We start from the raw sequence: 25,482 nt of genomic DNA, 5'->3' as shown, positions 1-25,482 counted from the left end.
GATTGGGGTTGGCACAGTCTTACAACACCAGGTTAAAGTCCAACAGGTTTGTTTTGAATCATTAGCTTTCGGTGTGCAGCTCCTTCATCAGGTGAGTGATGACCCGATGAAGGAGCTGCATTCCAAAGGCTAGTGATTCAAAACAAACCTGTTGGATTGGTGTTGTAAGACTTGTTACTGTACTTAAATCTCTTGGGTTAAGAAATTACTCTGCTGAATCTGTTGTTCATTAAAAGTCCCAGATGTTATGTTATCAGCTTGCATCTCCAGCAAGATATGACGAAGATTACATTTGAGCTGAGGATTGTAGGAAAAGGTTGAGCTAGTTGGGCACATCGTGAAATGCATCCCTTCAGCAAGAATTGGCTCATTGCTATTATCTCCTTGTTATTTATAAGACATCATGCAAATTACCTGCTGACTTTCCTACATTACAACAGTGACTATACTTCAAAACTATCTCCTCCCGTGTAAAGAATTTCAGTGTGTCTTGCGGTATTGAATGTGCCTTTTATCAAGACCAAAAAACTCTGTTCTATCTTCTGTTTCTTACTTTCTCATTTGCCCAGTTTAAATTTTAAGAGTTTAGGTGTTTGGAAGCATACTGCCACCTTTGGGAAAAATTCTAAATCAAAGTCCCAATGACTGTTTGCACAAGCACCTTGTTAAACATGAAAGTTAATGAAAATAAAATTGATTTACATGTCCCAATATCACATATTCCTGATGTCCCAAAGTGCTCTATACTAAAATGCAGCCACCGTCTGGTAGAGAACAGCGAAATCCCATCCCCTAACAATGTTCCAGGCTCAACAATGTGATGACAGACAGTTGATCTATTTTGCTGGTGTTGATTGAGGGCTCCCATTCACGGGATTCTTTTTTTACACATCTGGCTGGACAGTCACAAACAGAACTTTGACTTAATGTCTCATCAGAAACCCACTGATAACGCAGCATTGACTGAAGCAAAGTATGGCCAAGATTATCTGCACCAGTTTAATTGTTGTTGCCCGTGAGTGAGGCTTGACAATACAAAGCATAAACATTGGGTGTGCTCCAGTCAGGCTGAAGTTTTACAGAGAGAAGAGGCGATGTTTTGAGTCTCGAACCTTCCTCACAACTGAAAGATATTATGAATGAAGGGCGTTTTAAACAGACTAGAGTTGGAGAAAGGGCAGAAAGAAGCACAATGGCTCAGCGCAAGGGAAGGAATGGAATGTCCTGTGAAGTGCTCGGTGGAGAGGAGACAGTTAAATGGCAAAAGTGATATTCACTAGAGATGAGAAGGAAACATAATGAGATATTAGAAGATATGAAATGAAAATCGCTTATTGTCACGAGTAGGCTTCAATGAAGGTACTGTGAAAAGCCCCTAGTCGCCACATTCCGGCGCCTGTCCGGGGAGGCTGGTACGGGAATTGAACTGTGCTGCTGGCCTGCTTGGTCTGCTTTAAAAGCCAGCGATTTAGCCTTGTGAGCTAAACCAGCCCCTGGTGAGCCCCTTGTGAGCTAAACCAGCCCCTAAACCAGATATAAACAGTGTTGAACACTTCCACCGCTTTGAAAACAAAACTGTGATGCTATATGATCAAAGCTTTTTCAAACAAACATATAACAAATCAGACAATTTTGTAATCAGGCTGGCTATTCTTGTGACTGAAATTTGTTGAAAGTGCACCTTTTTGTTGCTTTTCAGGTTCTTATGCGACAGGGTTATGATGCTGCATGTGATATCTGGAGCCTTGGAGTGCTCCTATATACTATGCTGGCTGGGTAAGTACAGCTAAACTCACCAAGATTCCACTTGTGTTACATTGCTTGAGGATAAATTTCCCAGTCTCGTCTGCTATGGGAATTGTCACCCTTTTCCCCAACCTGTTCTATTTTGCCTCAGCTCCTCCATCCACCTCTCCCACTGTATAATTCATTACATTTCTACTTTTCTTGTTCTGTAGAAGAGTCATATGGATTCAAAACGTTAACTCTGTTTCTCTCTCCGCAGATGCTGCCAGATCTGCTGAGTTTATCCAGCATTTCCTGTTTTTATTTCTGATTTCCAGCATCCACAATATTTTGCTTTTATTATAGCTATTGTGCACTGTTACTTTTCTGAAAAGTGACATTTTTTCCACTGCCTTTGCATCCTGGGTTGAGTTTTAATCATTGTTTCAATAAGCAGAGGAGCCTGTTACTTCAGTAAATTATCCTCTCATTACTCTTTAAATATAAACTCATCCTGGCCAGTGGGTGAACGTTTTTATGTTTGGTTCAGTAGGCAATCTTGTAGAGACATGTGGGTATCAATAGGTTGGAAATTACTATTGCCAATATTACTAAACAAATAGTTAATATGTGTGCATGATGTTTACTATTTAAGAGCAAGCTTATCTACTTAAAATGATTCAGTGGATTGTTTATTTTAAATGGGTTATTATCTACACTAAAATAGTGAAAGAATACTGTATAAATGCGTTGCGTTCATTTACAAATAGCCTAATTTCTAGCCTAATTGTGTCTGTTATGTCAGTTTTGTTTGGTGAATTAAATTGAACTTAGTGCATGGTGTGGAAGAAAGGCTGCCAGTTTCTGGTCTTGAATCTCTTTAAACTGAATTATGGATTCATTCAGTACTAATTACTATACTTTATCATGCAAAGTAACTGATGAGGATGTTTTATTTGCACAAAACAATTATTTCAAACTTTACAAGTTGTAAAACTAAGCTTAAAGGATTGAACATCTTGCACTGATTAATCGTTCTTAAACACAGCTGGTGGACAAGTTCCTGGTTGGTTTAAAAGTGTGTGATGGGCTTAGGTACACCGGATCCGAAAACACTATCTTATAAACTTATAATTTTAGTCAAGCCACCAAAAGAGGGAAATCTGTTTCTCTCCTGAGACCCAGAATAGCTCTCACTAGGGGATGGTGTCTTTCTGTGTCTCAAACAGCCAAACAAGATTTCAGTTACTTTCTCGTGGAAGAAGTTCAGATGCGTCGCTCATAACAAAATCTGTCAGTTGTGGGTCCTTGTCATTTAAGACTTCCTAAATGAGTGTCCAGGATCTAAAACTTATTGAGAGTAAGTCCACACAGTTTAATTTCTAATAGCATTTTTATTATAAAGCACTCTCAATTGATACATACAGAATTCCAAAGTTAAAAATATAAATTGATTAATATTTTTGGTTATCTGTTAAGGATATAAAACAGTTAACAGTCCTTTGCTATCTGCTAATAAACTAACTTCTCTAAGAGAATGATGTATCTAAACATGGAAATTCCTCAAGTTTCTCATAATTTCTAATATTTCTAAGAAGTTTACTAGAAATATACTTACAAAAACTGTGATGGTCTTTGTTGAACGAGGCAAGCTGTGGAACAGACTTTCACCCAGTCCAGCAGGGCAGAGTGAGATACCAGTTCTGCCAAAATATCCCTCTTTTTATACATAAAATCTCCTATTTAGTCAAGGGTTTTCTGTTATCTTATCACTTAATGGTGGCTAATTTCCTATAGCCAGATGGTCAGGGTTGTCTTATCAACAATTATGTGCTTTAATGATCTCAGTGTCTGTTTGAATGTCAGGTGTCTAAGATATATGGTTGGGCAGGGAGTTGTTTAAGAGATCTTTCTACTTCTATCTATTTTCAATGCGTCAAGTTTCTTATAAATGATCAGATAGACAATATTCCGAAACATGGTATCTTCAGTGTCAAAAGTTATATAGCTAAGGAAGGAATTTTTGTTTTTCTATCTTAGAATATTCTTCCCAGGGTCTAGTTTTTGGTTATAATTGCAAGAAGGCACTTTAAAGAATTTATGGACTGTCAGTCTTTCTCATCCCACATTTGTCTGGAATGGCTTAATGATCCTTGGGGTCAGCTAAAGTTTCTTGCAGCACATGGTGATTTTTAAAAGACCTTTTATCCCACTTTGAATTAAAATACTTGATGTATTAATTTCTGCTGCTTATACTTGTCCTTATTCTAAACCGAATTCTGTGGCGAGCATGATCTCCATCACAAGTGCTATTGAGTCTTGATAACATTCAGTCATAGGGCAGATGACAGCAATTACAGGTGCCTTTTAGAAGGAATAAGAGTACTCGAAGTTACTTTCCAGCTGACTTTATATTGTTGAAAAGACATGATATCAATATAACCATGAACACTTTGTTGCATGACAGCCCTCCTTACTCCCCCCCCCCCCCCCCCCCCCCCCCTCCACTCAAACAAAGATGTGCTTTATTAGTGCTCTTGATTGGTGTTCCAGCTTTATTGAAGAAAATAAAATGACTTTGCTTCTCTTAATGGCTGGGCCATGGCGTACAAATGAGCCACATCGAGGAACACACTTCGACTCCCGCTCTGGAAGTTGCTATGACCGTCAGAGTGCGAGAGTTGGCCACAGTCTGGGGAGGAAATAATTAGCTGAGCTTCCTGCTGCTGATAAAGTGCATGTTGTGGGTGTTGAGTGAGATGAGGTCAAGGTAGGTCCGGCTGTGATGCCGCACACATAGGCTGCACTAGGCTTTCATGTGCCACAAGGCTACTGATGAAAGCAGGGCAACCGGCATCCATAGAACCATATTCAGTGTTGTCACAAGGAAATTGGGAAAAATGGGCACGAGTTTCTGCTAAATCGCTGATTCATTTTTTCATTTGCACTAGTTATACTCCTTTTGCCAATGGACCAAATGATACTGCAGAAGAAATTTTGTTACGAATAGGAAGTGGTAAATTCTCATTGAGTGGAGGCAACTGGGATACAGTCTCGGATGCAGCTAAGGTAAAGTATACTTATGTGCCAGTACAATTGTGGCAATATTTAAGTTACCAAAGTTTTACTGGCAAGTATAACATAACATTTTAAAAATAAAGGTGAGACAAATATAATCCAGTGATGGTGGAATTATTGACCACTGCAACGAGCATAGTCCAAAAACTGCAGTTCTTGAGTGAGTTTTGATCTTGAGTTTAAGTTGATATCCAAGTCGAGGCACGCTGAGCATTAATAGTGTTGAGGCAGAAATAACTTTCCTTTTTGTACCCAGAAGCACCATCCCGCCAACTTGACGCTTGTACCATTCAGTCCAACAGCAAAATTCACATTGTGCTTCAGCAGAAGGAGTACCGACTTTTGCCTTGGTTCTGAGTGAAATTGTTTGATTATTATCGACAATTATGTGTTGCTGACACAAGTTAATGAGACCCAGGTTAAAGGCGGGGAAACTTTTCTTGTTGTGTTGAGTGGGCCAGTATATTCAGGCTGAAGGACGTTTTAAATCCAGAATTGGATAGCGGGTAAAGATCTCCCTGGTTTTCCCGTCAAGTTCTCAATATTAACTTCCCAAGTGAAGACCTATATCAGGTCTTTGTTTACACCCCATCAGAGAAAGACGTCCCCGGCTTGAACCAGAATTAAACTAATACTCTGAGTTTAAAAAGTCTTTAACTCCATACAGTAGCCATGCCCATAATTAATCTGCAATTATTCTTCAAATAGTTAATGTTGTTTGGCTTTAAAGAGTGATTTTAAATGCTTTCCTTCAATTCTGAAATCCAGGATTTATTATCCAATATGCTTCATGTCGATCCCCATCAAAGATTCACAGCTGAGCAGGTGCTCAAACATCCCTGGATTGCTTGCCGGGATCAGCTACCACATTTCCAACTAAACCGACAGGATACACCTCATCTGGTAAAAGTAGGTATTATCACAGGGTTAATTGACTCTTGGCCTGTTGCGTTTCAACTGGCCATGAAAACTTGCATAGCCCTTGTATGTTTCGAGTTCTAAAAGTGCTTTTCGCTGTTGCTTGCCTCTTGGAAAATCTTGCTTCTAATAGCGTTTCCAAAGGTTGAATGGAATTAAAGTTAACAGGAATTTGTTAATGACATTTGTATTGCTAATTATCAAAAACTACATTTTACTATAATTTCAAAAATATCACTATTACATAATTCAAATTGTACAGTCTCGTGACGGTTATGTGCAATAATGACAGAAGTGGTTGAGAGCCACAGCAAGTGTTCATTGTAAACCTGCTTGTTAATGTATTGATGTATTACATCAAGTGATAGAGGGCAGAAATAGCCACAGAGGCAGATGAGGTGGAGGGACTGGAGTACAGATGACTCTAGTGGCACTACGCCCCATCACTGAGGCAACATATTCAAGAGTTATTGGTTTTAAAAAAAGGACAAAAAGAAACCAGTCTCGCCCTGAAATAAGTTTGCAGATTTTGTATGTGATTTGTTGCAGTTGCATGTTTTTATTGTAATTATGGAAATCAACAACAGCCAAAAGTATAATGCATCTCTGATAAGCAATTAAACAGTCAATGATTAATGAACTGATGTATCAGAGTGAAGAGTCCTATTTTTCAGTCCCAGTTTACCTTCATATAAATGTTGATTTCCAAAATTATATAGGAAAAGAAACTATTTAATTTTGATGATCTAAAATAAAGAACATGATATTTCAGTCTTGTGTTTCCTGATAAAGATCTGTCCTTATCCTTAGGGTGCCATGGCTGCTACATATTCTGCCCTCAACCACAAGACCCTTCGTCCAGTGTTGGAGCCAGTTGCAGCTTCAAGTTTAGCCCAACGCAGAGTCATGAAAAAACTTACCTCAACAGACTTATGAAAAATGTATGAACCAACAACATATGACTTTTTCAATTGACTTGAATGACAGCAAGTTCTGGAGGTTGCACTAACTTAAAGAGTTTTTGCTTTTCCTTATTTTTTACTTTGAGTATTGGGAGATCAAGCTACCAAATCGAGACAGAAGGATTAGGTTCACTGGAAGATGGAATGATAATGTTTTGTCAATTATAAAAAAGGTTACAGAGGCTGATTCATCTCACTAAATAACAGACCGGTTTACATCATGAAAGTTGAATCTTATCATTGCAATTTTGAGACGGGCATAATAATTCTAATCAAGGTGGCAACGGGATCAGCAAAGTAAGGAGGTTGGTCGCTGGTGGCCACATTCAGAGCTATTTTGCTTTTATGTGATCTTGTTCTGAGGCATTGGTTAATTAGACTTTGTTTTTTATTTATTTACTTTCATTTTCAAGAAATACAGTACTTTTAGATAAAATTTTATTTTGATGTCAATTTATATATTGTCATTAAAATGTCATTGCACATAACTTCTGGATTGTATTAAGTTGTCCAACAGCCTTAATATTGCTCCTTAACAAATGTCCTTTATTTGGTTTTCCACTTGTTCTGAAATTACTAGACACGCACTTGAATTTCTGCATTTTTGTAATGAGATAAATACTATCCAAAAGGTACATTTGGCAATATTTCACTTTTTGTTGAGATTTTACAGTGAAACCTTGAAAATGTTGACATTTAGGGCAAGTTCATTAACCACACTAAGGTAGAAGATCGTGCAGTCCCTTCACGTAATTTCTAAAGAGGCAAATGAAACATTAGTATTGTGCAGTGTTGATGTACTACATCTTCATGTTCACCACAATAACATTTTGATTTCTTCAGTTTTCTGTGGTTTATGAAGTTGAAGATAGTTACCGATGTCGTCTGCATGGTCAGACTAAAACTGCAATACTAGTTCCATATTCTAGTCATGGTCATATTTACAAAATTAACCAATTTGTGTAATTGGGCTGAATTGGAACCTTGGCCCTAAGCAAAGGGAAAAATACAATAAATATAGGACATTTGAACAATGCTTTCACTGTATATTCTCTTCCAACTATGAGAGTCCTGCACAGCTGCAGTGTTGATCACAAACCATGCTGTTCGTGTGTGAAAGAAAGCCTTTGACATATGCTGACTGAATGGTGCAATTCACATGTGTCTCTTCGTAATCCGATTATGTTTATAAAATTGCTGCAAGTCAGGTGAACGAGATATCCCTGAGGTACATCATTGCAATTATTCATAATGTGCCCATTTTCTTAAATTCATGTATCATGTTGGTGAATTGTGCGGAGGTATTTATGCAGAATTTGGCCCAGATTTTATTGTGCAGGTAATAGCGAGACGATTGGTGGTAGTCATTATTACTGGGTAAAACTGACAGCAGCATTAGGCGTCCGCATGTGCGCATTTAAACATCAAAATCCACTAGCTGCTGCCTGTGATACTCTGCTCTTCCACATGGTGGTGCTGTTTCAGTCTTTGCAGATGGAATCTGCACTCTGAATTTGGGCTGTTTGGGGGATGTGAGGGAAGAACGTTTTAGGCAACAAGTGGCGGTAGTGACCTGGAACTTGCTGCCTTCGAGGGTGGTGGAACTGGAGAATATCGGTAATTTCAAAAGTAAATTGGATGGGCACTTTAGCAAAATTTACTTGTAGGGCTATGGGGATAGAGCAGCGAATGGGGCTGATTGGATTACTCTTCAGAGAACTGATGTCAGCTTGATGGGCCAAATGGCCAGATCCTGTGCTATAATGAGTCTGATTCTTAGTATTCACTATTCTTGCACTAAAGACCAATGGAATAGCTTAAACCTTGTTCAGTCAGGAGTAACCTTCAATTTTTAACAGCGCAGTAAGTCATAATTACCGCTGAGCAACTTCTCTGAAAAATGAAATTTACAAACGTGAAGTTGCATTCCCTCGGATAAAAATGAAAGTTGGATTTATCAAATAAATATAGAATAATTTTTTATATACATTTTGTGTTTTGGTATCTTATGTCTTTCCTTTAATCCCATGTGAATATCACCACCTGTACAATGATTTAAATGTGATTTAGAATTCTTACTTTTTACCTCCTGCTTTGCGACCGTGAGGGATCTTCATGTTAATAGGTTGACATCTGCTTGCTCTGCACACAGATGCCCCAGGTCCCCTACAGAGCACAAAGTAACGAAATGCCCAAGTCTAGAAATCTCTGCTGACTAACCGCTAAAATTCTCTGTGCATCTACTTGAGGTGAACTGGTGCAAACCTTTCCTTCACTGCTCAAAACAAATTTCTGGGCCATTAGAACATAGAACATAGAACAGTACAGCACAGAACAGGCCCTTTGGCCCTCGATGTTGTGCCGAGCAATGATCACCCTACTCAAACCCATGTATCCACCCTATACCCGTAACCCAACAACCCCACCCCTTTAACCTTACTTTTTAAGACACCACGGGCAATTTAGCATGGCCAATCCACCTAACCCGCACATCTTTGGACTGTGGGAGGAAACCGGAGCTCCCGGAGGAAACCCACGCAGACACAGGGAGGACGTGCAGACTCCGCACAGACAGTGACCCAGCCGGGAACCGAACCTGGGACCCTGGAGCTGTGAAGCATTTATGATAACCACCATGCTACCATTACTGGTGTTTGCAGACAGTATAATGCGAGTTCTGCAAGTAGGAATCCTAACTTGCCAGAGAACAGTCCTATCGTAAGACTGAAAAGAGAATGTGATGATCAAGCCTTTTTGAGCATTTCTCAGCATCTGTACAATTAAAACTTAACTGTCCTGAATGGGCTTCCCGTAATAATAATCTTTTTTAGTGTCACAAGATGGTTATGATGTTCAGGGGAGGACAAGACATCGACATAAGACAGATAAACTAAGAGCAGGAGTAGGCCATCCGTCTCCTTGGGCCTGCTCTGCCATTCAACGAGATCATGGCTGATCTTTTGTGGACTTGGCTCTAATTTCCTGCCCGAACACCATAACCCTTTATTCTTTTGTTCTTCAAAAAACTATGTATCTTTATCTTGAAAACATGTAATGAAGGAGCCTCAACTGTTTAACTTGCAGGGAATTCAATAGATTCACAACCCTTTGGGTGAAGAAATTTCTCCTAAACTACCCCTTATTTTGAGGCTATGCCCCCTAGTTCTGCTTTCACCCGCCAGTGGAAGCAACCGCCCGCATCAATCCTATCTATTCCCTTCATAATTTTATATGTTTCTATAAGATTCCCCCCCCCCCCACGCATCCTTCTAAATTACAACGAGTACAGTCCCAGTCGACTCAACCTCTCCTCGTAATCCAACCCCCTCAACTCTGGGATTAACCTAGTGAATCTCCTCTGCACACCCCCCAGCACCAGTACGTCCTTTCTCAGGTAAGGAGACCAAAACTGAACACAATACTCCATGTGTGACCTCACTAACATTGTATACAGTTGCAGCATAACCTCTTAAACTCCATGCCTCTAGCAATGAAGGACAAAACTCCATTCGCCTTCTTAATCACCTATTGCACCTGTTGACAAGTGAACTAGCTGCCTTTCTATTCCACCCCCTTGGTTTATCGCAACAAAGGTTTTAACATTTATTTTTCTCTTAAATGCCTTTTCCCTGTAAATACCTTTTCCAATCCAAATGTATTTGTTAATAAGAGGCCAATCAAACAAGGTTTCCTTGAGTCAACGAAAGAGTACATTTATTAGCAACTAAATCCAAGAAAAAATAATAAAGACACACACAGGTGCACACAACAGAAGTAACAAAGTTAGTGTTCAATAAACAGTTTAAAAAAAATAAATGCTTTAAGTCCTTTGCTTTGAGGCATATATTGTTGAACCTTGTGACCATTTGAAGTTAATTGCTTTCCTATAGAATTCTGGAGTTAACCTTGTTCTTTCCTGCGCTTTGTTGAAGACATGCTTTTAAATTCAGAGAGAGAGAGATCTTTTCTGCACTTCCAGCAGTGTTTCCAGATAACTGATTGTTTATTTCTCCTCGTCCTAATTCTGATTTACAGAGCCAGTTTTTAAAACTCCTATCTGCCTATTCCCATGAAAAAGTAGTTCTTACTCAATCACAGCTTCTCGTTGTGATAACTCCCTCTCATGAAGAATGAAATCTCATTTCATCATGGGGAGGGGGAAAAAAATCAAACACATTTACTCCCATTCATTCTCTTAGCCTTTATCCCCTCAATTCTAACTGAGCCTCCAAGCTCCAGGCAGGAAATCTCCAATCGCACTGGATTTCTCTGCAATGTGGATGATTTTTAGGTGATGTAGTTGAAAAAACAAATTCCACTGGAATGTCCATGCATTCTGAGTTTTAAATTTTTTTCACAAAGGTTAACGGGTTGTGATCAGTATAGAGTGTGCTCTGTTTCCATTTTGGATGTACATCCCATATGTGTTAAGGTGTATTAAACCTAGAGTTTCCTTTTCTACCTTGATGTATCATTCTGATGTTTATTTAGTTTCTTGGAGAAGTACCCATTTGGTATCTCTATTCCTGATTCATCCTCCTGGAAAAGGACAGCCCCAGCCTGATGTCACTCCCATCAATGGCTAAGTTAAATGCTTGGTTAAAGTCTTGAGCTGTTAGCACTGTTTCGTGCATTGAAATTACTTTCAACTTTTCAACTTTTCAAAAACTGTCTGGCATTATCATGACCAATACTAGCTTTGCTTTTTTCCTGTCAGCAGGGCACCTACAGTGCTGAAGTTTGGGACAAACTTACAGTAGAAAGCACGTAGCCCACAGAATATCATGATACACCGTTTTGTTGTGGTAATGGGGAATTGTCTTACTACTTGTAGCTTTATAGCACTGGGCAGTCCTTGTCCTTAGCCCACCATGTGTCCTAGGTAGGTCACCTGAGCCTTAGCAAATTCGCTCTTTGCGAGATTGACCACAAGGTCAGCTGACTGTAATTTCTGGAAGATGTCCAGTTAATCTCTGAGTTTCCCAGGTGTTACTGTACACTGGGAGGTCATCTAGGCACACTACACAATTGGATAAGCTTGCCATTGTCTGGTTCATGTCTGCCTTTGAAAGGTGGCAGTGGCAGTGGCATTTCTGAGACCAAATGGCTTGACTTGACACTGGTATAGTCCGTCCGGAATTACGAAAGCAGTTTAGCCTGCCAATGTCCCTGAGTAAATCTACCTTGGCAATGTAGATAATCTATTATTCTATTTACCTGCCCTATTTACATAGTCTTTCAGGCAGTGGGGGGGGGGGGGGTGTCAAATGGGAGTGACTCTGGTCACTGCATTAACTCTTCCGTAGTCAATGCAGAGCCTTGTGAAGTCATCTGGCTTGGGTACGAACACATCCGGGGAGCTCCAGCTACTGCTGTTGGTTGTGTGTTGTTAATCTCCTGAACCTGGGTTAACTTTTCTGGATCTAGATGATGGGGATGCTGCTTTATGGGAGGGGCCTCTCCCACAGCCTCATCATGTAAAGCGAGGGTGGTGCAGCCTGGCTCACGGTAGCATTGTGGATAGCACAATCACTTCACAGCTCCAGGGTCCCAGGTTCGATTCCGGCTTGGGTCACTATCTGTGCGGAGTCTGCACATCCTCCCCGTGTCTGCGTGGGTTTCCTCCGGGTGCTCCGGTTTCCTCCCACAGTCCAAAGATGTGCAGGTTAGGTGGATTGGCCATGATAAATTGCCCTTAGTGTCCAAAATTGCCCTTAGTGTTGGGTGGGGTTACTGGGTTATGGGGATAGGGTGGAGGTGTTAACCTTGGGTAGGGTGCTCTTTCCAGGAGACGGTGCAGACTCGATGGGCCGAATGACCTTCTGCACTGTAAATTCTATGTAATCTCTGAAGGTTTTTAAATTCAGTTGAAAGCCTTGTCAAGTCTGCTCACTGGTCTGCATTTAGATGGATGAATAAGTAATCCAAGTTAACTCTTATTTCTTTATTGTTAGTATTCGGCCCCTCGAAAACAGTGGATACTAGGGGATTCAATGTGAACCTCACTGTGTATCCCTTCAATTCATCCCCACTGTTACCCTGTCCTTCAGTTGAAGGCTGCACAACTGACTTACTTGCTTGTGCCTTGTCTATGATATTGTTTTGTCGTGTTGACATGACACGGCCTTTCTTTTTTCTGCAGTCTGGTGTGTCCATCAGATAGTTTACTTCCCTGAGCTTCGTTGCTATTCTGTCGAAGCCACTGAACAGGGCTTTTCATCCTGCATTGGTAACAACACTAGCACGTAGAGAAGGAATCTCCACTTACCAACGCGATAAGGTGGAGAATCCCTTTTGATGCTGAAATCGGGGGCAGCGCCTGTTTTCGGATGCTCCGCCCCCTCCAAAACAGTGTCGTCGGTGAATACGCACGCCGTTGGGACGGCCTCAGGACATCACCTGAAGGCCCTCCCTTGATGCTCTGTCCCCAATGGGCCGACTTCCCGACAGCGTGGATCACTTGCGGCCTGAGTTTCCGTCAACCTCCCGTGGCGGCTGCAGACTCTGTTCTGCTGGCCGGGGGGGGGGCTTCGACTGGGCTGGGGAAGTGGTCTGGGGATCGCAAGGTGGGTTACAGTGGGCACTATCTAGCAGGCCGTGTCCGCGCGCAGCCGGCGCCATGTTGTACGGCACGACCGGTTCAGGTTGTCGCCATGTGCATGTGCGGCCAGAGCATTGGTGCAGTCGTGGCGCCAACTTTTTCATCGGAAGACTAGATACATGCTCCGGACATAGCCTCAAAGTCGGAGAATCCAGCCCTTAGTCTCTTGGCTGAAAAGTTCAGACGCGAGCATATTTGTCTGCCAGCTTTTTCATAGCTGTTTAGAAGTTTTTCTCTGCCCACATCAGGCTCTCGTGTTATTCATGGAATGCAGCTATGTAGTCTCACAAGGAATTTCCTCCTTTTGCTCTAAAACCCTCTCCTTGATTAATTTGAGGACATGCATTTGGTGTCCATTAACTAATTTAAATTGAGTTAAAACAGTGGGCTCACTGGTTAAGACTTTGGTAGTGAACAGAAACAAACCTAGTCCTTTATCCCAGTCATGGGGGTACTTGTTGCAATATGCCCTGAGGACTTAGCTATGTCATACCCATGATTTCAAGATATTAAATTTGAGCACTAGCCTGACTGGTCCTCAGTGCGCTGTTCATATCTAGTAAAGAATTGGGTTAGTTCCCCCACGACAGAATTGGCAGATATGGCTCTCAGGGGAACATCTCCTGGGCAGCGTCAGTCATGTCCATGATGTTAATGGTAAGGATATACTGATTACCAGCTTTTGTTTTGGGCAGGGGTCCCACACAGTCCACTAGAACTCTGCTGAATGGTTCCCCAAAAGCCGGCACAGGAACCATAGATGCAGGTTTTATTGCAGGCTGGGGTTTCCCCACAATCTGGTAGGTGTGGCACTTCCTTCAAAACCTTGCTACATCCTTGTGGAGGCGAGGCCAGTAAAAATGTTAGCTGATGCGGGTATGGGTTTTTCATATACCAACATGCACAGCCCATAGATTTTGTGTGCCAGTTGTAATATTTCCCTAAGGTACCTGGGGTGCCTCCACTACCTGGTGGATCACTGTCCATTCTTCATTTTCAGGTCTGTGTAGGATCTCTACTTTCTCATCAACGCCTAATTTTTAATATAATCGCATTCAAGGATTGCCCCTGACTCGGCTTCAGTTTGAGCAGTCTCAGATAACTTTTCTTAACGCGTCAGCTCCCTGAGGTGCAACGAAGGAAGCTCCATTTATTACCTCCTTGGGGCTTGCGACTCCTGAAACAGGTTTCGGATAAGCATATGGTCGGGTAATCTGTCTGCAGCCCCACTTCAGCCTCCAATGATGTCGCTTGTCTGGCCATAGACCAGGTGACCACAGTCACCAAAAATACTCTTCTGCAGCTATTCTGTCTCCCTGGCCTCGTTCGGTGACTCCTTAGACCACTGTAGATGCTATCATTTTCGATTCGCCAGGTCGTTGCCCAGGAGTAGGTCGACGCTGTCCATAGTAACTGGTCCAGAAACAAGGTTGGACTCTAGATGCACCCAGTATAAGCAATGGGCATTACCCTCCTTCAATCCCCTTCATCAACACCGTGGCACGGATACACTCAACGGTAAAAAGTCATATCTTTTCCCAGCAATAGAGTTTGGCTGGACCCTGTATCCTTCAGTATCGCAAGTTCACAAGATACAGGAGCAGAATTAGGCCATTCGGCCCATCGAGTCTGCTCCATTCTATCATGGTTGATATGTTCATCTGCTACCTACCTAATGTTACAGAACAAGAACTGGATTGCGAAATCAGCCAGAACAACTCCCTAGAACACATGACCGAGGAGTGGGATTAGACAATCTAACCCCCCGAGCCTAACACCCTCAAGTGATCATGGCTGATCCCATCCTGGCCTGAACTACACCGTCCTGCCCGTTCTCCATAACCCTTCGATCCATTACCAATTAAAAACCTGCCCAACTCCTCAAATTTATTCTCTGTTCCTGTATCCACCGCACTCTGGGGCAGCGAATTCTAGATTTAGAACATTTTGGGAGAAGTAGTTTTTCCTCAAATCTGTTTTAAATTTGCTACCTCTTGTTCTAAGAGTATAAGCTCCCGCTTTAGAATGCTCCACAAGAGGGAGCATCAGCTCCATGTCTACTTTATCCATACCTTTTAGCATCTTGCATACCTCAATTAGATCTTCCCTCATTCTTCTAAACTCTGGAGAGTATAGGCCTAAACTGTTCAATCTCTCCTCATATGACAGCCCCATCTTCTCAGTGAACCTCCTCTGAACTCCCTCCTCATTACACAATATCAAATTGAGAGTAGCCTCCTCCAGGGTTGGTTCCCCAACATACTGTTCCAGGAAACAATCTCTAATGCATTCAATGAACTCTGCTCCCAGGTTACCTTTGCCAATTTGATTCCTCCAATCTATGTGCATATTAAAATCGCCCATTATTATTGCCGTACCTTTCTTGCAAGCCCCCAGTATTTCCTGATTTATACTGTGCCCCACTGTAGAACTACTGTTTGGGGACCTATTGATTATTCCTAACAAGGACTTCTTCCCGTTGCTACTTCTTATTTCTACCCAGACAGATTCAACATCTTGATCTCCAGTGCTTGTGTCATTTCTCATTACAACACTGAAATCATTCCTCACCAGCGGGGCTATGCCACCTCCTTTTCCTTTCACCCTATTGCATATCCTTGGATATTCGATTCCCAAACCTGGTCTCCCTGTAACCACGTTTCAAGTCATACCCTTTTGTTCCTATTTGCGCATTAAGCTGAGCCATGTATTTAGCTCCTTAATTTTATTGATCCTGTGCCAATTAGCCCGTGGCTCAGGTAGTAATCCAGAGATTATTACCTTTTTGGTTCTGCTTTTTAATTTAGCTCCTAGCTGTTCATACCCGCTTAGCAGAACTTCTGTCCTTCTATGTCGTTGGTACCTACGTGAGCCACGGCAACTCGATCTTTATTCTCCCACTCCAAGTTCCTCTGCAGCCCAGATGAGAGATCCTGAACCAGAGCACTAGGCAGGCAACACAACCTCCGGGATTCTCGATCCTGGTCACAGAGAATAGTGTCAATGCTCTAACTATACTATCCCTAATTATGACTATATTTCTTTTCTCTCCTCCGACTTGAACGGCTCCCGGTACCATGGTGCTGTAGTCAGTTTGCTCATCCTCCATGCAGTCCCCATTCCCGTCTACACGGGGAGCAAGAATCTCAAACCTGTTGGACAAGTTCCCGAACTGAGGCTCCTGGAACCCTACCTCCTGGATCCCTCTACCTGCCTCACTTGCAACCACACCCTCCTGTCCCTGACCACTGGCCAAATTCAAGGTATTTAATCAAAGGGGTGTGACTGCCTCCTGGAACACAGTGTCCCGGTATCTCCCCCCCCCCTGCCCCGCCCCCCCCTGCCCCGCCCCGCCCCACCCCCCTGCCCCGCCCCCCTGCCCCCCTCCCCGATGTGTTTCAATGTCCAAAGCTCAGAATCCAGCTCATCAACTCTGAACCGGAGTTTCTGAAGCAACCAACGCTTACTACAGACATGCTCACTGGGAACCACAATGTGGTCCTCCAGCTCCCACATCATGCATGAACACATCACCTGACCCACCATCACTATTTTAATCAATTAGTTTTTGATTTGTTTTTTATTTAAACTTTTTTATATATTGCTTTATTACCTCAGTCTCAATGCAATTTCTAAACAGTAATTTAAATGGATATTCAAATTTAGCACCGCTGTCTCGTAGCCAATCAAATTGGTCCATTCAGGATGATGCAACAGTCAAGAAAGTCCAACAACGTCTCTACTTCCTACGGAAGCTAAAGAAATTTGGCATGTCTGCATCGACTCTCTCAAACTTCTACAGATGTGCGATACAGAGCATCCTATTTGGCTGCATCACAGCCTGGTATGGCAACTGCTCAGTCCAAGATTGCAAGAAACTGCAGACTGTGGTGAACTCAGCCCAACGCATCACACGAGCTTGCCACCCCCACATTGATTCTATATATATCTCCTGCTGCCTCAGGAAGACAGGCAGCATTATCAGAGACCCCTCTCCCTAGGGCATCGCCTTCCAGACCCTTCAATCAGTCAGAACGTACAGAAGTCTGAAGATCCGCACATTCAGACATAGGAACAGCTTCTTCCCCACAAGACTCCCTCTCAGACTGATGTGTTAACTGTAAGAACACTATTCACGACGTCCTATGCTGCTCTTGCTCATGTATTTGCTTTGTTTGGCCCCTTGTTCCGCACTGTTTTGTCAATGTTCTCTGTTGATCTTTTTGTCTACTATGTACGTACTGTGTACGTTCCCTTGGCCACAGAAAAATGCTTTTCAGTTTTGTCCATGTGACAAACTAAATTTAAAAAAAAAATCAAAATCACAGCCCTCCTGCGATGTCACTTCAGATTTTTTTTAGTCCAAACTCACTGTCAGTTTCAGAGAATCAAGAGTAGCCCCTGTCTTCCCCCCCCCCCCCCCCCCCCCCCCCCCACACACACACACAGCACTCTGCCTCTCCTGGTCACTTACCCTTCCCCACACAGCACTCTGCCTCTCCTGGTCACTTACCCTTCCCCACACAGCACTCTGCTTCTCAAAGAACAAAGAAAAGTACAGCACAGGAACAGTCCCTTTGGCCCTCCAAGCCTGTGCTGACCATGCTGCCCATCTAAACTAAAATCTTCTACACTTTCTGGGTCCGTATCCCACTATTCCCATTCTATTCATGTGTTTGTCAAGACACCCCTTAAATGTCACTATTGTCTCTGCTTCCACCACCTCCTCCGACAGCGAGTTCCAGGCACCCACTACCCTCTGTGGGAAAAAAAAAACTTGTCTCGTACAGCTCCTCTAAACCTTGCCCCTCGCACCTGAAACCATGCACCCTAGTAATTGACCCCTCTACCCTGGGAAAAAGCCTCTGACTATCCACTCTGTCTATGCCGCTCATAATTTTGTAGACCTCGATCAGGTTGCCCCTCCATCTCCATCGTTCCAGTGAGAACAGACAGAGTTTATTCAACCTCTCCTCATAGCTAATGCCCTCCATACCAGGCAACATCCTGGTAAATCTCTTCTGCACCCTCTCTAAAGCCTCCGCATCCTTCTGGTAGTGTGGCGACCAGAATTGAACACTATATTCCCCTTTCAGTGACCTGTGGACCTGTACACCTAGATCTCTCTGTCAATTGAGGGTTCTACCATTCACTGTATATTCCCTACCTGCATTAGACCTTCCAAAATGCATTACCTCACATTTGTCCGGATTAAACTACATCTGCCATCTCTCCGCCCAAGCTCTCCTGGTCACTTACCTTCCCCCACACAGCACTCGGCATCTCGTGGTCACAGCTCCTGAAATGAGGTAGGTCTTTATATCACTTAACTTCCCAGGATGCTCTCTGGATCTCTCCCTGCAGATTACCAGTTACAAAGCAAGAAGAAAGAAAACAAAACAAAAAGTGGAAAAAGCACCTCCTCCCACTCTGCACCGAATTACCACACTGCTCCAAATCACCAAGTTTCAAGCCTCACTCTAGCTCAGGCTGCCTCCAACCTCACGTGCGCAAAGTATCACTATAGACACCTCGCCCTGGGGAAATATGGTTGCTCTTATACAAAATCCTTGTAATATTCACCTTCACTCAGTAGTCTGTCTACTAGGATTTGCTGCTGCAGTCCGAGCAATGGCCTGGACTGCTGTGCTCTCTGACTGGCTCCCATTCTCTGCGTGATTTTTCTGCCTTGATAAATAAGAGCATACGAAATAGGAGTAGTCAGTTCGACCTCTCGAACCTGCTCCACCATTCAATATGATCATGGCTGATCCGACAGTTCCTCACATCAATTTTCCTGCTCTCTCACGATAACCCCTGATCCCCTCACTGAGCACAAATCTATCTAACTCAGCCTTAAAAAATATACAAAGACCCTGCTCCCACAGCGCTCTGTGGTAGAGTTTCAAAGACACTCAACCCTCTGAGAGAAGAAATTCCTCCCATCTCATGTCTTAAATTGACACCCCTTTATTTTGAGGCTATGTCCACTGGTCCGAGACGTTCCCATGAGGTGAAACGTACCTTGTCAAGCCCCTTGAAATCCTATAGATCAATCTCCAATTAGATCACACCTCCATATGTGCAATTCTAATGAGTGGAGTCCCAACCTGTTTAACTTTTGCTCATGAGACCATCCCTCCACTCCAGATCATCCCTGTGAATCTGCTCTCAACCGCCTCCAATGTAATAATATATTTTCTTAAATAGGGGGCCCTAATCTGCTCACAGCAGTCCAGATGTGGTCTCACTGGACCTTAAACTCTTAAACTCCAACTCTTTGAAATCAGGGCCAACATTCCATTAGCCTTCCTGATTACCTGCTGCACCTGTGTGCTAGCTTTCTGTGTTTTGTGCACATGTGCCCCCAAGTCCCTTTGTGTTGCAGTTTTTCTCCATTTAAATAATACTCTGCCCTTTTCTCCCTTCCAACATGATGCTCTTTGCCAACTTTGTGCCCGCTTACTTAACCTATCGATATCTCTTTCCAAACTCTTCCCGCTCACAGCTTTACCGTTTCACCTCAGGTTTTCCCTGCAGCCTACAGCAGTCAGCCCCAAGTTCTCCTACCTTTTGACAGTTAAAATGCACACACTTCCAAGCAGCACTTTTATTCTCAGCACCACCCTTTTTTAAAAACATATTTTTATTAAATTTTACTGTGCACTATACACATAAAGAAGAAAAAATGGATGAGACGGTAACAGTTTACATATTGTACCTTTTCCTTGCCCCTCCCTTCCTCTATTTCCCCTCTTTTGCTATTTCCAAGTCTTATCCTAGACCTGTTCACCGTACGTGGTTTGTTTGATGTTTGTCTTTTTCTTGTGGCTTTGTGTTGGGCCTTCTGATCGCCGTGTCAGTCTCTCTCTGGGGTCCCCCATGATGTTTCTTCTGGTTTCTCCCCTCCTATTGCCCCCTCCCCCCCCCCCCCCCCCCCCTTCTGTGGCTCTGATGGCTCTTGTGTATTCCCCCCCCCCCCCCCAACACCTGTTCTATTAGTTGTTGGTTTCAAACAGATTTGGAACAGGCTGCGGAATGGCCCCCATGCTTTGTGGAAGTTGTCTTCCGACCCTCAGATGGAGTACTTGATCTTCTCCAGATGGAGAAATTCCAACAGGTCTGCCAGCCAGTCTGCAGCTGTGGGTGGCAGATGAATAGGTGGCAAGGGTGTCAGCTCTCTTCCCCATGTGTAGTTCCAGCTGCTCCGATACCCCAAAGACTGCCATCCTCGGGCACAGCTCCACCCTCACCCCCACAACCATGGACATTGTCTCGAAGAAGGCTGTCCAGGACCCGACATGTCTGAGGCATGTCCAGAACTTATGGCCGTAGTGGGTCGGGCCTCTCTGACGCCATTCACATTTGTCCTCCGCCTCTCGAAAGAATCTGCTCATCCGGGTTCTTGTCAGGTGGACTCTGTGCACCACTTTAAGCTGCATGAGGTTTAGTCTTGCACAGGAAGAGGTGGAGTTGGCCCTGTTCAGTGCTTTTCTCCAGAGTGCCCACCCTACTTCCTTCCCTCACTCTTCCTCTGGTTTCTCCCTTGGTCCGTCCAGGGGGAGCGTGTCCTTACTAAAAGTCATCCGTATATGTTCCTGCAGTCCCCCTTTCCCAGACTGACTGCGTCCAGTACTTCCTCCAACATTGTCTCTCGGGGCCCTAGGATACCTCATCGTCTCCTTGTGGAGAAAGTTCTTATCTGTTCAGAGTCCCTCTGTCAACTCATTAGGGTCGCCAGTCTGTCCCGTGTAAAAATCCCTAACTGTCAATGGCATCGAACATGGCTAGAGGAAACCCATGGTTGCTGCAGATGAGGGCCACGGTGGACATTTCGGTTAGCCCAAAGTGTTACCTCATCTGGTTTCAGGTTCTTAGTGTTGCTACTGGGCTGGTTGAGTGTTTTGCTGGGAGTGCTGTTGTGGCGAGGGCCCGGAGAGTCGACCCTGTACTTCCTCGCCCATTCCGTGTTTGGTTCCTTCACAGATCCCCTCACTCTCTCGGCCATGGCTACCCAGTGGTAGTATTGCAAGTTCGGGAGGGCTAGGTCTCCCATGCTTCTTCTCCTGTGCAGTGTGGCAAGAGTAGAAAGGGAACTGCGGCCAAACTATGGCTTACAAGGAAAATTAGAGTTAGCATTAGATTCAAAGAAGAGGCAAAAATTAGCAATAGAGGAGTGGGAACAGTTTTAAATTCAGCAAAGGTGGACAAAGGAGTTGATTAAGAAGGGGAAGTGCAAAATGGAAGTACGCTACCCGGGAACTATAAAAACTGACAGTAAAAGTTTCTAGAGGTATATAAAGAGAAAAAGATTGATAAAAATTAATGTAAGCCCCTTACAGTCAGAAATGGGGAATTCGTAAGGGGAGCAAAGAAATGGCTGAGGAACTAGATTTGTACTTTGCTTTCTGTCTTCAAAAAACGAAGACATGAATAATATGCTGGAAGTTGTGAGAAACACAAATATATCCATTAGTAGTCATTTTCCAAAATTCTTTGGAATGGTTCTTAAAGATTGGAGGGTAGCTAATATAACCCACTATTCAAAAAGGAAGTTAGAGAAAACAAGGAACAATCAGCCTGTGAGCCTAACGTTGGTAGTAGGAAAGTTGCTAGAGTCCATTATCAAGGTTTTCATACCACGGCATTTGGAAAACAGTGGTATAATTAGACAAAGTCAGCATGGATTTACGAAGGGAAAATCATGCTTGACAAACGGAATTTTTTGAAGATGTAACTGAGTTTTTTGTTTGAATGTTTTTATTTGATTTCTGCACAGAATATATTTTGCCATTATTTACACAGGATATGATATATATATATATATATATATATATATTTATATATATATATATATATATGTAAGTGGGCATCCGTTCGTGCCGGCTGATGTGTTAGGCAGGTTGGTTCGACGTGGACTGCACTTGATGCAGTGTGGCGAGAAACAGACCTCTAACACTGGAGAAGATCTAACACGATTTTATTCAACGACATAACTAATATAGATGCTCAGCTGTGGGTCGACACTATACTGAAGTGACTGGAGACCTAGTACTAGCCTGACCAGACTTACTAGCTACCGCATGGTGTTTGCACTGGCTAGCTTGTGGACTCTGACTGTCTCAGTGGCTGGGTCCAGGGAAAGCGGGAAACCTAGTGCCCTCTGGCTTTATAACGGTAGTGTCCTGTTTGGTGATTGGCTGCACTGTGCTGTGTGCTTACTGGTCATCCTGTATGTCAATCACTGCCTGTCTGCACTTCATTATATACAGGAGTGGATAATATGACACCGGCGAGGCACTTCCGGAGGGCTATCCTCGAGTTGGTCTGGTGCCGATGTTGCCCCTCGCTTCTCCCGATCGGATTTCGCCACCATTGTCGTCTCGTGCGTGCTGCCACTTCACCCGGCCCTCCCATCCTCTCTCATGCTTTGGCTGCTTTCCCATGGTTCCTGAGTGGACCAAGTCGAACTGGTGGATGTGGTTTATTTAGACTTTCAGAAGACTTTCAACAAGGTCTCGCATAGCAGGTTACTATGTGAATTTAAAACACTGGATTGCGGGTAGTGTCTTGAAATGGATAGAAAGCTGGTTAGCAGCTACAAGTCTTTGACTACAAGGAGACTTTCTGACCACAGCTCACCTTATTAAAAACTTTGCCATGATATTTTCTCCAGCTGTATCACTCCCCTGGGGTCTCAACATTATTTTTGACTTAACTGAAAACAGCAACATCTCCAAAGCAGGTATCCCGTTCAAGCAACTCACTTGAGGTCAGTGGATGATAATCTCGCCATAAGGAACAGAATATCCTCCTTTGGAGCTTACTGAAGGCATGGTAAGTGGGATTCTGGCAATCTCATACTTCTGACAGCACATATCTTTGCAAAATTCATTCTCAGGATATTGCTCGAGAGGTTAGCAGTTGTTATCTGTCCTTACTTGCCCTTGCATCTCAAGTCATCTCTGTGAACTGCTGCAGTATACTTGGTTAAGCTACTCCTGTATTGTTCCATATTCTAGAATTGTAATCCAGTGATGATAGAAGAATGCCAATTTGCGTTCAAGCCAAGGTGGTATTGGAAAGTTGGAGGTAATGATGCTCCCATGGATCTGCTGCACTTCCAGATTTAGAAAATTGTAGCTTTGCCTTTTGTGGCAGTGTATCTTGTAAAAGATCCTGTTCTTTGCAGACAGAAAGAACATGTACACATACTGCACCTGTTTCAGCTGTACAAAATAAGTGACCGCCTTTTGCTGATTAATTCCCTAGGGCAATGCCTTGACCAATCAAGGTTATGCTGCCTGGTTGACATTTCAAAAATGCTTGGCAGCTATCTGTTGGTCACTATCAGCTGGCACGTTCTTCATGGCAATGTATCTACCATTGACCATCCTCTCCTCGTCCAGTACGAATTGTTGCTTTCCCTTTGTACTGGCATTCTTGTGAAGTGTCTTGATGAGTGCAAGACTAAAAGCTTTGCCATGTCTCTTTTTGCGGTTGTTAGTTGATACTTTAAGAAAGTTACAGGCAACAGTTTCACAGACGAAATTCGGCATGTCCGCATTAATTCTTACTAACTTTTACCGATGCACCACAAAGCATCCTAGAAAGCATCCTATCTGGCTGCATTGCAGCTTGGTATGGCAACTGCTCGGCCCAAGACCGCAAGAAACTTCAGAGAGTCGTGAACACAGCCCACGAACCTGCCTCTCATCTATTGACTCCATCTACACCTCCCGCTGCCGGGGGAAAGCGGGCAGCATAATCAAAGACCCTTCCCACCCGGCTTACTCACTCTTCCAACTTCTCCCATCTGGCAGGAGATACAAAAGTCTGAGAACACGCATGAACAGACTCCAAAACAGCCTCTTCCCCACTGTTACCAGACTCCTAAATGACCCTCTTATGGACTGACCTCATTAACACTACACCCCTGGATGCTTCATTGTGTACCTTTTGTCGCCCTGTTATGTATTTTCTTTTATTTCCTTTTCTTTTCATGTACTTAATGATCTGTTGAGCTGCTCACAGAAAAATACTTTTCACTGTACCTCGGTACATGTGACAATAAATAAAATCCAATCCAAACACTCCCTCTAATTCTCTATTGGCTGCGCAAATGATTTAAATTATTTTGATCAATGGGGCCGACTTGTGCGCGACCTGTGCGGAACTTTTGTGTTGATGCATAGTCAGGCTACTTGGAGAAGCTGCTTTCAACGCAAAAAATATATATTAGGTGCTGAATGGTACAGGGGAAAGTCTAACAGGGCACACCTTGACATGCTGTACCCCATTAAGTTCTAGGCCCGGTTCTGATCCTATTCACCAATTCCCTAAGAGAGTCACAGTATTAATAGATTAGTAAACCTGATAATGGTACTTATTAAACCATTAAATTTCACACTTGCCGCATGTTAAATTTAAGCCAAACTCCATAAAAATTGTTAACCACAGTTTATTTATTTTTTTCAGGCCAGAACATTGGCCCAGAAACGGGCACGGGCAGGACCCTCATCCCACCAATCTTCAAATATCGATATCCAGATTCATCTGGTTTGAATTCTCCTACTTTGCTACTTCCTGGCTTGAAGTTTTCTGTCTTCTCGTGTGCACATTCGTCTGCTAGAATCTTCTTCAGGTGTAAGCAAAACGGAAGTATATTAACAGAAAACAGCTTTTCACATTCACATCTTGTTGATATTGCAGTTCTGACTGGCGTCAGAATTAAATTTTTAACAAATATGGTCAATTTGAGCCATTCATAGAATCCCTACAATGCAGAAAGATGTCATTCGGCCCATCAAGTCTGCACTGACCCTCTGAAAGAGCACTCTACCTCGGCCCATTCCTCCGCTCTGTCCCCGTAACCCCACCTAACCTGCACATCTTTAGACACTTAAGGGCAATTTTATCATGGCTAATCTTAACCTGAGCACCTGGAGGAAACTCACGCAGATACGGGGAGAATGTGCAAACTCCACACAGTCAGTCGCCTAAGGCCGGAATTGAACCCAGATCACTGGAGCTGAGAGACAGCAGTGCTTGCCACTGTGATTAGTTTATACCAATTCTGTAACCAAAAACAAAACATGTATACAGGATAATGTCTCCACTGGTGCTAAACTCGGGGACTATAATCTATATGAAGATTAGGATCCCTGCTGATGCTGAGGTGCGGCGCTAGACTGGTAC

The 25,482-nt window shown here is 43.2% G+C and overlaps 1 protein-coding gene across 2 annotated transcripts in view; it reads left to right on the top strand.

Moving 5' to 3' along the window:
* LOC119952492 (ribosomal protein S6 kinase alpha-6) overlaps nt 1-7,682 on the top strand; it is a 120,931-nt gene extending 113,249 nt beyond the window's left edge. For both annotated transcript variants that reach the window (XM_038776302.1, XM_038776303.1), the window contains 4 exons: nt 1,700-1,776; nt 4,677-4,794; nt 5,572-5,712; nt 6,532-7,682. In XM_038776302.1, coding sequence (XP_038632230.1) covers nt 1,700-1,776; nt 4,677-4,794; nt 5,572-5,712; nt 6,532-6,657 — 462 coding nt within the window. In that variant the 3' untranslated portion in view covers nt 6,658-7,682. The remainder of the gene's footprint in view (nt 1-1,699; nt 1,777-4,676; nt 4,795-5,571; nt 5,713-6,531) is intronic.
* The last annotated feature ends 17,800 nt before the right edge of the window (nt 7,683-25,482 follow it).

This window comes from Scyliorhinus canicula, chromosome 17 (assembly GCF_902713615.1).
Source record: "Scyliorhinus canicula chromosome 17, sScyCan1.1, whole genome shotgun sequence".
Taxonomy (NCBI): domain Eukaryota; kingdom Metazoa; phylum Chordata; class Chondrichthyes; order Carcharhiniformes; family Scyliorhinidae; genus Scyliorhinus; species Scyliorhinus canicula.
This window is presented reverse-complemented; position numbering and strand designations above follow the sequence as displayed.